Source organism: Megalops cyprinoides, chromosome 16, assembly GCF_013368585.1.
Source record: "Megalops cyprinoides isolate fMegCyp1 chromosome 16, fMegCyp1.pri, whole genome shotgun sequence".
Classification (NCBI taxonomy): Eukaryota; Metazoa; Chordata; class Actinopteri; order Elopiformes; family Megalopidae; genus Megalops; species Megalops cyprinoides.
This window is the reverse complement of record NC_050598.1, coordinates 16376068-16389951: the sequence shown is the minus strand read 5'-3', so window position 1 is coordinate 16389951 and position 13884 is coordinate 16376068. Positions and strand designations below refer to the sequence as shown.

Below are 13884 nucleotides of genomic sequence, written 5' to 3'. Positions count from 1 at the left end.
AAGTGGCCTTAGTTTGGCATGTCTTACACCGCTCACTGTAGTGTAAGGAAAGGTTGTGGTGAAGAGGGCCTGTGTAGTGCAGGTTTGTATTTGCGTGTATGGTGAGCATTTCTTCTTGATTTCCAGTGTGCAATTCCTGGCTTGTAAACTAAGCTCCCTAATTGCCACACTTCACAGCTGTGCCATTTACAATTCATGGCATTACATCCAGTACAGGATGTGGAAGAAATGACTTCTTCTTTCAGACTCGTAGCTGTTCTTTTGTAAAAGGCTGCTTTGTCCTTGTTAGGTTGTGTTCCTCTCTTCCTGTCCCCCTTGGGGTCTCGGTGCTGTGTGGAGTCAGACCGCTCTACCTGTGGATGTTCATGAGGGAGCCACACAGAAACCAGTTCCCCTGCCTCCCATCAGCCAGTCAGCTGCTGCTCCGCTGCGCTGCCCCCTCCTGGGGGACGCGCTCGCCGCGCTGTTGACTCAACAGCCCCGTGTTTGTTTTCACCTCCGTGAGGAGGCCTCTGCGGCGGCGGTGTTGTCTGTCATGCTTAATTTGGTGTACGCCTCCAGTTAAAGCCGAGGGCGTGCGCTAATGGGCCAAAGGCACTGAGGCTTGGAGAGGAGCGGACTGCAGCGCTGCTGGTAAATGCAGGGCCAGGGCTTATTAGTTCTCAGCTCACGCTGTTAACCTCTGACCTCTGTCTCCTCCCATCCTCTGTACCCCCCCTGCAGATCTTCCAGGAGCTGAAGAGCAGCGACATCGCCAAGAGCTTCAGGAAGGCCATCAACCGGAAGGAGGGCATCCTGGCCATCGGGGGCACCTCAGAGCTGTCCAGCGAGGGCACCCAGCACTCCTTCTCAGGTGAGACATGGGGAAGCAGTCGTCCAATCAAAACTCAGACCGCACTAACTCCTTCAGACCCCAGCTAGATTAGAGTCTCTTGGGGTTGTCATCTGTAGACAGCATTATCTGCATTGCAAGGCAGTTTGGGGGAGAACTCGGAGCTCTGTTTAACTTTCAATCACTTAATTATTCAGCTATGAAGCTGAGTATGTAAGTTTGAAAAGTGATGGCAAGGATAACTAAATTTAGCATAACCATGTGTCCATATTTCATGAGGCACCGAGATACAGGGGACAAGTTTACCTTGAGAGAGGATGGAAAAAGATGTATATTTGTTGAGTCTGCAGCCTTTCACCGTTGCTTCCTTTTTTCCGTCTGTTTCTTCACTTCAGAGGAGGAGAGGTATGCGTTTGTGAACTGGATCAACAAAGCCCTGGAAAATGACCCAGACTGCAAGCACGTTCTGCCCATGGACCCCAACACCAACTCGCTGTTCAAGGCAGTGGGCGACGGCATCGTGCTCTGGTGAGGCTCTCCGTCCGTCTTCACTGCTTTTCCTGTCCCCTGTCTCTAGGTAGCGGTGTTGCAAAGCAGTGAAAGGAACGGGGCTTGGAACCCGTTCTTATGTGCGGCACTGCAGGTGTTCACTTGAACAGGGTGCTGAATTAGAGTTGCATTTGCATATACCCTCATTTGTAGATAATATGTCACATCTAATCACCTCAGATAAGGCTGTCTGATAGGCAAATTGATAGAATAATGTATTGTACCGTAGTACTGTCTGCAGTTATTTCCTCTTGTCTCTGTTAGTACTAATAATAAACTTGTATATGTTGCAAACAATGTAATTTTGTTTTTCCATGTGTTCTCCAGTAAAATGATCAACCTGTCGGTGCCCGACACGATCGACGAGAGAACAATAAATAAGAAGAAGCTGACGCCGTTCACTACTCAGGTGGGTCCTGGCGGGGGGGTAAATCTCATGGCCGCTCGGCTGATAGATGGAGGCCTGTTCACCGTGGCAGGGAGTTCAGCCCCAGCTCTGCTGACCCAGGCCTGTGTTGTCCCCCCTCTCCCTCACCCTGCAGGAGAACCTGAACCTGGCCCTGAACTCGGCCTCAGCCATCGGCTGCCACGTGGTCAACATCGGGGCGATGGACCTACGGGAAGGCAAGCCCCACCTGGTGCTTGGTCTGCTGTGGCAGATCATCAAGATCGGCCTGTTCGCCGACATCGAGCTCAGCAGGAACGAAGGTACGGGAAGCGAGACCGGCGCTGGGGCGGGAACGAGGGGCCCGGCGGCGTCACGTGACCGTCTGCAGATTAGCAGACTGGAGGCTGGAATTCGCTAAGGAGAAGAGGCGCTGTGTGTGGCCCTCCCTTGTTTGGCTGAGGAGATCTGGTCACTGTTCATGTTGATGTGCTAAGGAGTTTCACTGATAGGACCTAAGAACCCTAGATCCTATGGCAGGGGAAAGGCAGAATTTTGAATGTAATCACAATCTGATACCCTGTTACCTTACATTTACGTTTATTCATTTGGCAGATGCTTTTGTCCAAAGCGACTTATAAGTGAGGCAGAGTACACACAACCTCAAGTTACCTCTGATGGAGGATCCTTGGTAGCTGTGTGGAATGCCTCTGTCATTGTATTTTACGTGTTCATTCATGAACTGTCCCCCAGCTCCTCGTGCCCACGCTGCTGTTTTTTGTCACTCTGTGCCCTAGCCCTGGCTGCCCTGCTGAGAGAGGGCGAGACCCTGGAGGACCTGATGAAGCTGTCCCCCGAGGAGCTGCTGTTGCGCTGGGCCAACTTCCACCTGGAGAATGCCGGCTGGAGCAAGATCAACAACTTCAGCTCCGACATCAAGGTAGGCCTCTTTGTGGTTTGGGTGCAGGGCTATGCTTCTCGCTGTGTAATGCTTCATTATAGCTGCTTTGGGCTCTTCCCCTGGTTGTTGAAAGTAGAGAGGCTGGTAACGGGGAATGTTCACAGACAAGTTGCGATGACTACACGATCGCTACTTCATGCAACTGTGGCTGCATCACTTTTACCCTGTGTTTTAAAGCTACATAAAAAACCATCAGAGAAATTCCAAGACCCTTCTCCTGCCTTTGGCTATTGGAATATTTTTGTTGGTTAGCTAGGAAAAAATGAGTTTTAAACTTCATGTCTTGCAAGTCTGTGAAATTTCTCATAAACATTATGTATTCTAGCTTACGCCAGTTTGGCGAAAGAAAATATATTGTAAATTCAGACAAAAAAGATTTATAGGCCAAGATGAGTATAAGATTTCAATATCCAGACCAATTGTGTCGTCAGTGTTTCCTAACTGCAATGGTAACTTTATAAAAGGAGGTCTCTCACAGGAGTATCCATCCATAGATCCTCACGTCGACATGCCACTGCTCACTGTTACCTTGTATGAAGAGAATGTCGCCAGATAAACCGTAGCAGGGCTGACTGGTTCGCCCAGCAGACCGCTGTGTCTTTGACACTGTGGACATGTGGCTGGATGAGCTACACCTTTCAGTCAAGCAGGAGTAGAAACTGTACAATAGGATTGTGTGTTTTGGCCAGACCTCGGATGTCCACAGGTGCAGGGTGGCACTGAGATTCCACGTGAGTTACTGTCAGGCTCATTTCAAATGCATCGTATTTATGCGCCTAATGCATCGCGGGCTGCGGCAGCTCTGTAATCCTCTCACGGTCCGGGAGTATGGTTTTACCTCTCCCGTTTCAAACTCCTCGTCTTCCACTTATTGACCTGCTCCAGCTCCCCAGCTATTTATAGCCCTCCCGGCTCACTCCGTGGGCTGTCTGAATGAGCTAATGGTATAAAAGCAGTGAAACTTTAATGAAAGTGCCTGTTGTGCAGACAGCGAGCAATCACAGGAATACAGGAGCAGAGAGCAGTCCTTCTCGGCAAGGACTTCCTCTGTTGCGCTCTCGAAGGACAGTTCAATAACAATTTAACTTGTTTATTTTTCTTTGAAGGAGAACGTTGAAATGATAACTGCCTGTTTATTTTTGAAGACTAAAAGTAAATGAGGATTAGAATGGCTGTAACCCGCTGTTGTTGTTTAGTGAATCAGTGGTGAAGGTTCTGGACGGGGAGTTAAAATGACATGAAAAGCATTCATCCCCCTCATTTCCATGTCAGAGTACATGTCCAGTTTTGGCTGGCATCCATCTGAGACCTCCTTTTATGTTTCCCAGTCTGATATGTAAAATATTATGCCCATATTCAAAAGCCTGTTTCTCAGAAATGACCTGACACGCACTTCTCCATATGTCTCACCAAGATAAAGTGGTCCATAGCCCTACCCATCACCAACCCAAATATCCACTGGGATGGGAGGAAGTGCTCAAGTTTAAAGGCTCGTTGGCCCTCACTGGCAGACACGTGTTGAACTTGCCTCCTGTTAGCTGTATGAATCCACAGTGTTGTACATGACGCATGATCAGTGGCTTCCTCAGTGGATCCACCAGTTACACGTAATTGGAGCCAGTGAGTGCATGGGAACTTGAGTCACATGTAGTCAGCTGCTGGTTGAGAGGTATCTCTGAGATCATCAGAGCCATAGATCTCTCAGAACAGGAGTGGGCACATGTCAAGCAGATATTGTTGCTACACTGTTTTGTATGTTTAGTCACCATATGTTGAATAGTAGTTTTGTAGGAGGGCCCAGTTTTTTAAAATGATGTAATATATTTGTAAAAAAAAGTACAGCTTTTAGAGATCAGTGTCATACTGGTTCTAAAAGGAGTGTCCTAGCTGTGATTATTTTATTGATATCTGGTGTTGATGATTTTTGACTTTGTCTCTCTCTGTGCCCCAGCTAACAGACTTCTCTAATTCAGTGAAGGTACCGCCCACAGTATCTTTCCAATAGATCACCTGTTGGCATGAACATCATTTTTTTGTTGTATGTTTGCCTGGATGTCCATGTCTGAATTCACACGGTTCCCCCCCTGTTGTTTTCCTCCCCTTGTCTCAGGGACCAAGCATGTCTGCCCAGTCTCCATCCTGTTTGTCCTGTGCCATGATGTCATCCTCCATCAGATCAGTTTTGCATCCTCAGACAGTTTGTCTCAGAAGGGGGAGGGGCCTGAATTAAAGTTTCCCTTTCTCCCTGCAGGACTCCAGGGCCTACTTCCACCTCCTGAACCAGATCGCCCCCAAAGGGACCAAAGAAGATGAGCCCCGCATTGACATCAACATGTCCGGCTTCAGCGTGAGTGTCACTCCCACAATCCCCTGCATCCAGGGAGAACCCTGTCTCAAGTGCCTCGTGCAGACGTAGTGGTCCTCTAAGCATCACGACACATGAATGATCAAAAGGCTTTGTGTGGGCTGAAAATGGCAGATTCACGTTCCTTTCTTCTTTTGGGTCCTTAGCATATGACTAGCATATGACCGCTGTTTAGTGTATCACATACATATTGCTTGCATCTGTGTAGCTCTTATGCCGCAGTTGGATGAATTTTGAAAGGTTGCTGTACAAAAAAATCCAGGAAATCCATTTGTATGCCACTGTTTGAGCTCTATTTTACCTTTCTACTATCGTTTGAACCTTCTGAACATACGTTGTTTTCCTGCCCACTGAGTTGCCTTGCAGAGTGTCACCCACTGGCACTCATCTGCACGGCCCGTGCGTCTTTAATTAGGGATCCAGTCAACATGCGGAATGGCTTGTTGAGCCTGCTTATCGCCTGAGCGTGCTCGGTATGAAGGCTTGGTGGAGAGAAGGGGCTTGCTTTGTGTCAGGGAACAGCTGGTGCTCCGCGGTAGTTATGACACAGACGCATGTGTCAGGTTTTCCTGGGCAAGATCAAGTAGGTGGGAAGATTTAGCGCGTCGCGCCAGCCAATTTCGAGATCAGGGGAAAGGAAAAGATTTATTTTGTCGTGCCTGCACTGGTGAGTATCGGCATAGAGGGAGTTGAATTAGTGTGCTGTGCCTGCTCTGGTCAAGATCAGGGAGAGGAGGGAGAATTTATTGCAGAGTGCGTGCTGGAGTTCCTGATTCCACACAACATTTCAGGTCTCTCCCTTCTCTTCATCACCACTGTAGGGGGTGCACCGATCCCTGGGAAAGGCTTTAAGGAGATCCAGGGCTGTGCTCTGAAAAAAATCCACCCTGACCCTCGATAGAAATGTAGTGCTCTAATTATCTAGGAAATCTAGGGCTGAAAGAACAGTGCCCAGATGTATTTTTCCACAGTTGTACAAGAGGAATGAGAAAATCCCACCAGAAGGCATGTGTAGCCTGGTGCAAAGCAGGCGTCTCAGATGCATTACTTGTATCACCTCCAGTCATTGCCACAGCCAGTTAGCCTTTGACTTTAGTCTGTGTCACATTAGACCCTCAGTTTATCAACCCCCTTGATGACAACTGATAATCAGCATATCAGAGATACCCATGCTGTGTCTGCTCGGTACAGTAAAACTTAATAACAGTATGAGAACATTATGAGTAGAATATCTCAGAATTACACTGTGTGTTGTCATGTATATTGTTGAAATGAATGAAAATGTTTCCATGCGAGTTGAGTCCCCTTGCAAAACTGCAGTGTGGCTAAAAAGGATGTGGGTTTTGATGCTGCGCTGCCATGGAGACTGTGTTCTGCCATGTCAAAAGTGAAAACCTCTATTCAAATAATTAATTTCCACACCACAGTTCACCTCGAAGTAAACCTATTGAGGTCTGTGTGCTAAATGTGAAAATGTACATCTCAACTCCGCCTTTGCTCTGATGGGGGTCATGATACTCGACGCACTGTATGAAAGGGCACTGATGTAACCAGAACAGTGCAGGATTGATTTCCTGGTGGGCCAACATGCCCTTGAGCAAGATGCATAACCTGAACTGCCTCAGTAAACATCCAGCTAAATGACTGGGTGATGTAAATTGTACAGTAAGCTCTGTAAGTCACCATGTATAAGGTCATCTACCAAGCAAGTACTAAAATGCTACAAAACATGTAGCATTCTTAGCTTGGAACAGTCCTGTTTTGGTGGCGTATTCATTTTCTAGCTTCACCAGTCTGTACAACACAGGGGAAAAAAAAGAAAAGGAAACAAGAAAAACTTGGGTTCACACTTGAGAAATTTTTCCCATTGACCTCAGCTTTTCTTCAGTCAAAATGTGGAATCAACACATTGTTGTACAGTTTGGTTTCCTGAGGTCACCCCTCACACTGGTGTGGTTTCTGAAGAAAAATGGAGTGATTCAGTCGGCGACAAAGGCTTGTGGATGCGTTCGCCCTGAGGTCGCTGTTCGCTGGCGGCCGGAGGGACGGTTACTCATCTGAAGTGAGAGAGACGGCTGTGCCACGCTGAGAGAAGGGCCCTTTGATATGAGCGTCCCGCTGCTGTGTTTGCGTCGTCCGCTGAGGGTCGCACCACAAACAGCCTGACACAGTGGCACACTGTGTAGCTCTTGGGCAAAATACCGTTTGACACAATGGGGCATATGGCAGTAAATGTCTTACATAATAGCAAGATCCTTGTGACAGCCTCTGACCCCAGAGGTTTTAGTGGAGTAGTCATGTGTTAGTTTTAAAAATAACCGACAAACATTTTGAACAAATTACAGAAAAAGATTGGCTTGGTTTTGTCATCTCAAGATTGACTGAACAACCCGCAGTTTTACAGTCCTGTCATTTGTTGTGCTTAACTGTGTGAAACCTTGATTATGTAAAGCCATGAGGGTATAATCTGTTACTGAATCTCCTCTAAGGCATTATTTATGGAAATTCTGCAATGGAAAAAGCTAGCTAGTTGTGGTGTAAGCAAATTACGTTGCAGTGTGACCAATTGTACCTTTGAGGACGAGCCCGCAAGTTCCAGTGTCTTATACAGGCAGTGATCGTGTGCTGCTGTGTCATGTGACTTCAGTAAAGTGGATGTGCTGTGCCCTGCAGGAGAAGGACGACCTCAAGAGAGCTGAGTACATGCTGCAGCAGGCTGACAGGCTCGGCTGCCGGCAGTTCGTCACCCCTGCCGATGTCGTCAGCGGCAACCCCAAACTCAACCTGGCCTTCGTGGCCAACCTCTTCAACAAGTATCCCTCCCTCACGAAGCCCGAGAACCAGGACATCGACTGGGGGAGACTGGAAGGTGGGTGTGGCCACATTTAGAAATACTGCATATTTAAAGATACTGAACGGTCATGGAACATTCTAGATAATTTCAGTCACGCCCTCAATGTATGAACATGAGGATTATACGTACAGTAGCCTGCCCTCAAATAAACTGCAGAAGGTGAACTGCTGTGATCTGTTCTCATACCATACAGAAAACAGTGAACTGCTGCATCCTTGTCCCTCATGACACTTATCTAAGACCGCCTCTCTCAACATAATCACATTCTTAGGGCAACTAAATCATTGGCCCATTCACTTTGCTTGAAAATGCAGCAGTTCAGAGAAGAAGTGCTCGAATAAATCAAGTGAGAAGCTGCTCTCATATGACTTAGCAGTACAGTGTTTGTCTGCTTGACATTTGATATCTTTATTTAGTGTCATGCTGGAATGTGACCTCACCACTCACATGCAGCTTACTCAGTTTCTGGTCTGGTTTGAACTCCTGTGGAAAATATTAATGGCACAGTCGAATGAATTGAGACAGCAAACATGATACATACCTTCTTTTGAGTCAGAGCTCCCCCTGGTGTTGAATTGGGTATAGCTGCAGGATTGCTTGCAGGATGCAGCAGTATAGTGTGGTGGTAAGGTGCAGTGATTGTAACTGGAAGGTTTTTGGTTCGGTTCCCTGCTAGGGCGCTGCTGTTATACCCTTTGGAAAGGTACCTAACACACAATTGCCTCAGTAAACATCTGTTAAATGACAATAATGTAATGTAATTGATAACTTTGGTTGTGGATGAGATGGACTCCAAACTATTTATCGTTCTATATTACAGACAAATGACAAGCTAAGATGGGCTTAATGACCTGTTATTGACATTATATGTTCTTGTGCTGCTATTCTGCTTGTGTTGCTTTAATATTGCTCAGATATCAAGCAATGCATTTGATGAGCTTCAGTTTTGAAAAGCCTTCGTTCAGTGACAGTGGAGACACAGAAGTGAAAACTGTCTCAGTGGATCATCTGCTGACCGGTGTCTCTGTCCTCAGGTGAGACGCGAGAGGAGAGGACGTTCCGTAACTGGATGAACTCGCTAGGGGTGAACCCCCATGTCAACCACCTCTACGGGTGAGGTTCCCCCCGCCACCCACCTCTCAGACAATGCTCCTTTTTCAGTCTGTACTTTTTGCCCATGTTTGTTATTGTCATTGGAAAAAGAAAAAAGCTGTGTGTCTCTCTAGTTCTGCAAAGTATTCCATTCCAGTTGTTTGATGGCTTGCATACATAGAACTAAGAAATACAATAGTTGCAGTTATCAGACATCATTTGGCTGGTGTAGAGCCTGTGCAGTAGTTGTGTGTGTGTTTACCTGCAGTGACCTGCAAGACGCCCTAGTCATCTTGCAACTGTACGAGAAGATCAAGGTTCCAGTCGACTGGAACAACAAAGTGAACAAGCCACCATACCCCAAAATTGGGGCTAATATGAAGAAGGTAAATATTGCAGACCAACCAGCACTGTTTTTTTCTTTCTTTTTCAAGGAAGGTTGTCTATAACACCTCTGTGCTCCTGTTTCTGTTTGGAGTGCAGTGAAGAAAGCCAAATTCGTTTACTTGAGTCAGACTTACTGTCCTCTGTTAGCATAACTTGCAAGTAACAGCAGATGCTTGTTAAAGTTTCTCTTTCTGTAAAGAGCTGAGAGATAAAGTATTGCCGTGATCATGTCCTGCCAGTAACTGCAGCTCCCCCCCTGTCTGCGCAGCTGGAGAACTGTAACTACGCTGTGGAGCTTGGGAAGCACGAGGCCAAGTTCTCTCTGGTGGGCATCGGCGGGCAGGACCTGAATGACGGCAACGCCACCCTCACGCTGGCCCTGGTGTGGCAGCTGATGAGGAGGTAGGAGGAGAGAATCAGTTGTCAAGGGGTTATCATCACATCAAGAGTGCAATTTGAGACTGAATAAGTAAGGACTAAGTAACAAAAAGGCCAACAAAAGAACGTGAGCTTCTCTGTAGGGGTAGAGAGTGCCTGCCCTTCACCCTGGTCTGACCCAGCTGTCTGCCATTCACTGTTGGTCCCAGAACACATTTGGGGCAACTTCACCTAGATATTGTGATATTTTGGTCAGGACATCCATAAACATTGTATCCAACAAAAATATTCTAACTCTAATACCCTAATATTTTTTTAATGAATGTGCTGAGACTTAACTTGATGATGTAAATATGTGACAGTAGAAGTAAGTCCATGTTCCTCTGTTGGTGACTAATGTGAGGTGAACTCTTCTCATATTTCCAGATACACTCTGAACGTTCTAGAGGACCTTGGAGATGGACAGAAAGCTAATGATGACATCATTGTCAACTGGGTCAATAAGACTTTGGCTGAGGCGGGCAAGACTTCCAAAATATCAAGCTTCAAGGTCAGTGGACACATGTATTTATTTGTGGGTTTTCTTTATGCTTTCTCCCTTTTTCCCCCCAGTTTGATATTGCCCGTTGTACATTACTAGTCCTATTCCCATTGCGCTAGTCCTACAGTGGAAACCTCTGCGGAGGGCTGTCCTCCAGAACGCTTAAATGCCACCCTGACTGACCTACACACAGCTAATTTGTTCCACTGTTGTAGGCTCCTGGTCACTGTCGGCTTATGACACAGCCAGTTTTGTACCCAGCCTTAGGGCTCAGCCTGCTCTCGGAGCAAATGCTTTAGCTGGCAGAGCCACTTGGGAGCCCCAGTGGCCGCTGTCCCAATGAGCCTTTCCCAAAGACCTCTGAAGTTTAATACTCGTTACACTTTGTGCCTTTGGCCCTGAATCTTTTTGCGTGAAACTCCTGTAGTTAAATGTAGACTCTCGTGAATTATGCCAGTTACTGTTTAGTAGTGATAACTTAAGTCTGCAAAGGCAAATAAGTATAGAGTGCAGACTTTGAGATGTAAAGTCATCTAGAGTGGTTTTATGAAAATGAAAACTGGAGAAAGTGTTTGATTTGTAAATGTAAGTTCAGTCCTGTAGTAAGTGGGAGTTTGGTGCATCCAGCTGCAGTTGTTATTTTCAACACTTACTGACCTTTTCCTTAATTTTATGACCCGTTTTTGATGATGAATGCCACCTGTTTTGTAGAGTCCTGAGCATGCTTCAGGGAACAGCCTCATGCATAGCTTAACAGAATTTATGTTCGATCTCCAGGATAAAGAGATTAGCTCCAGCCTCGCTGTTGTGGACTTGATCGATGCCATTCAGCCAGGCAGCATCAACTATGAGCTGGTGAAGACAGGCAGTCTCTCAGATGAGGACAAGCTGGACAATGCCAAGTAAGTGTGCTCACTAACACTTTGAGCTCCCAATCTGGGACAACAGCATGGAAACATAACGCCACTACACTGCAGAAGTTGCGCTTGCTCCTAGTTAAATTCTGTACTGACAACAGCCATTACACGTACTAAAGCCCTGAACAGCCTTGTCCCTAGTTGTGTGTGTGATCTATTGGAACACAGACAGTGTTCAGTTCTCTGTAACCCGAGCCAAGCTGCACTCTAAAGCTGATAGAGTTTGTGTCATGGCCCCCATGCTTTCGAACTCGTCTCTACTCATCTGAGCCTGACAGGGAATTGACTTTTCAGGCATATTCTTCACTGTTCTTAGTATTTTAATCATTTTGTCTTTTACGACTATTACAACAGTTTTCTGTTTGTATGTACTTTTAATTCAATTGGCTTATTAATATAATTTACAAGGCTTATTGAGCTACTTGGTTACTTATGTTATTATAAATGAAAGGCATTATTATTATTATTATTATTATTAGCTTTGCTCTCTTAAAGTATATAGCCACAGGAGTGGTTTCATACTGACTTCTGTAGATGCTGAACAAGTCCCACAGTCAGTGATAGAGCCTATACATGTGTGTAGAAAGCAGTGTTACTGTCCCATAGGTCATGAGCTCCACCCAGGCCAGACTGGTGCAGACATCATGCGGCTGTCTTCCCTTCTCATTACAATCAGCATTACTGCAGGTCTGCGGGGAAAATCTGACAGGGGATAAGGCTTTGCGGTCGTCTTCATACCTACTACACTTCAGCTTTTCACCAGCAGGTGGTGCTGTCTGCACTGGCCAGGGTAGGAATGGCCAGACAACCACAGAGAACTGACCTTTCCCTCCCCTCCCTCCACAGATACGCCGTCTCCATGGCCAGGAAGATCGGAGCCCGTGTCTACGCCCTCCCCGATGACCTGGTGGAGGTCAAACCCAAGATGGTGATGACGGTCTTCGCCTGTTTGATGGGGCGAGGGATGAAGCGGGCGTAAGGGTCCAAGGCGCCGGGGCCAGCAACAGAGCCGACGTCTCGCCCACAAGCCATTTGCTGGTTGAAAGGCTTCTGGTTAAAGGAATTAATACAGCCATCGTTTGAAATAAATCTATCGACAGACATTTAAACTAAAGAATCATTTTGCTTGTCAAGACTGGAATCATGACGGGGTGTTGGAGGAAGGGTGGGGGGGTTGTATTGTTGGGTTACAGAAAAGACTGAAATGTCTTTTTTTTCCCCCACAAAAGTGTGATGGATGGATCTGCGAAGGTACACATTGAAATGCATTCATATCTTAAATCTGCAAAATGACTTGGTACACAGAGGCCCCAGTGGGCTAGAGCCATGCGAGACTCCTTGTATGTTTTACCTGCATATTTGTTTTGTTTCTTAGGGATGTGTAGATTGAGACGGGTGTAGTTTGCTCTGTGGATCTTAGAAGCTTGGGGTTATTTTTAATGGACTGTACATCTCAATTGTGATGGTTTTTGGAAGTGAAAAACGAGGCTCACCACACTCAGTATTGCTGTAACGCAGTGCTTTCCTTTGTGGCTTTTTGTACCATTCAAACGGAGGCTTATTTTCTTATTTTTATACCTATATACAATGTACCAAAAAACCAACAACACAAAATACAACCTTTCCAGGTAGAAGCTTTAAAACATTCCATAGTTATGAACGCATTTTAGTATGTGTCTTGCGTGCGTGTATACATAAATGTGCTTTTTACATAAAGGAAAAAAAACAAGGAACTATGCATGAATGAATAATCTGAAGTTGTCAGTACGTACCCCCAGAGCCAGACAGATTATTTGACCAGATCGGTTTTGTGCTGTATTGGTCATGAGTTGGAAAACTGGGGGAAGATGGCAGCATGGCAAAGCAAATAAACCGCTGCAAAAGGATCAAAGCTGGTGGAGAGGAGCAGAAATGGTGTAAAATAGTCACCACTGGTTCAAAGGACCTAACAAGGCGGAGAAAACTGGAAAAGGTGAACCATATGACGCTTGGTAATTTACAGATGACCAAACAGCTCAATTAAAACATGGCAGCAAGGCCTGTGTCTGAGTGACAGCTGGTGAAACTGAAATAAACCTATTCCAAGCATTGAGTCTGACGATCTCTCTCTCTTTCTGTTTCTTGGCCATTTGTGTGCTGTCATTTTGGATGTTGAGCAATATGCTGCTTGCTGTATGGCTGGGATGTAACGCGTGTTTGTTGTGCTGAGAGAGTCCATTTGTGTGCGAGACATCAGACGGCGAGAAGACAATCGAGCACGTACATGAGGTGTTATCAGAGAGCGCTGCTCAGTGGAAATCGGAGACCTGCTCTGTGATTAAGGTCATCAAAGAGAGTGGGCTTCCTGTCTGTGCGCGAGGGTAGGAGGTCAGCTCTCTGAAGAGGGAACACTGATGCAGAGGTAGCATCTGGACACTCAGAGCGCCGTTTAATCAGTCTCATCTCTCCATATGTCTGTCTGTCTCGGTTCCCTCCCTCCTTCCCACAGCCGGAATTATGCAACCCTCTTACTCCCTTTTTCCCAGAATCCACCTCTCCATCTTCCTGCTAATTGGTCCTCGGGCTCTCCAAGTAATTATTCCGCTGCTTCTGTATCTCCTTCCCCTCCTCCCTTCGCTTCTGT

General features: G+C 46.3%; 1 protein-coding gene across 6 annotated transcripts in view; it reads left to right on the top strand.

Annotated features, from left to right (window-relative positions):
• LOC118790862 (plastin-3-like) overlaps nucleotides 1–13353 on the top strand; it is a 34206-nt gene extending 20853 nt beyond the window's left edge. For 5 of the 6 annotated variants that reach the window (XM_036547963.1, XM_036547966.1, XM_036547964.1 and 2 more), the window contains exons 4-17: nucleotides 724–853; nucleotides 1228–1360; nucleotides 1709–1790; nucleotides 1924–2089; nucleotides 2564–2706; nucleotides 4679–4705; nucleotides 4979–5074; nucleotides 7766–7961; nucleotides 8981–9059; nucleotides 9307–9424; nucleotides 9694–9827; nucleotides 10230–10353; nucleotides 11122–11246; nucleotides 12108–13353. In XM_036547963.1, coding sequence (XP_036403856.1) covers nucleotides 724–853; nucleotides 1228–1360; nucleotides 1709–1790; nucleotides 1924–2089; nucleotides 2564–2706; nucleotides 4679–4705; nucleotides 4979–5074; nucleotides 7766–7961; nucleotides 8981–9059; nucleotides 9307–9424; nucleotides 9694–9827; nucleotides 10230–10353; nucleotides 11122–11246; nucleotides 12108–12240 — 1686 coding nt within the window. In that variant the 3' untranslated portion in view covers nucleotides 12241–13353. The remainder of the gene's footprint in view (nucleotides 1–723; nucleotides 854–1227; nucleotides 1361–1708; nucleotides 1791–1923; nucleotides 2090–2563; nucleotides 2707–4678; nucleotides 4706–4978; nucleotides 5075–7765; nucleotides 7962–8980; nucleotides 9060–9306; nucleotides 9425–9693; nucleotides 9828–10229; nucleotides 10354–11121; nucleotides 11247–12107) is intronic. The other variant, XM_036547968.1, reaches the window with a different exon arrangement.
• Nucleotides 13354–13884: the final 531 nt, after the last annotated feature.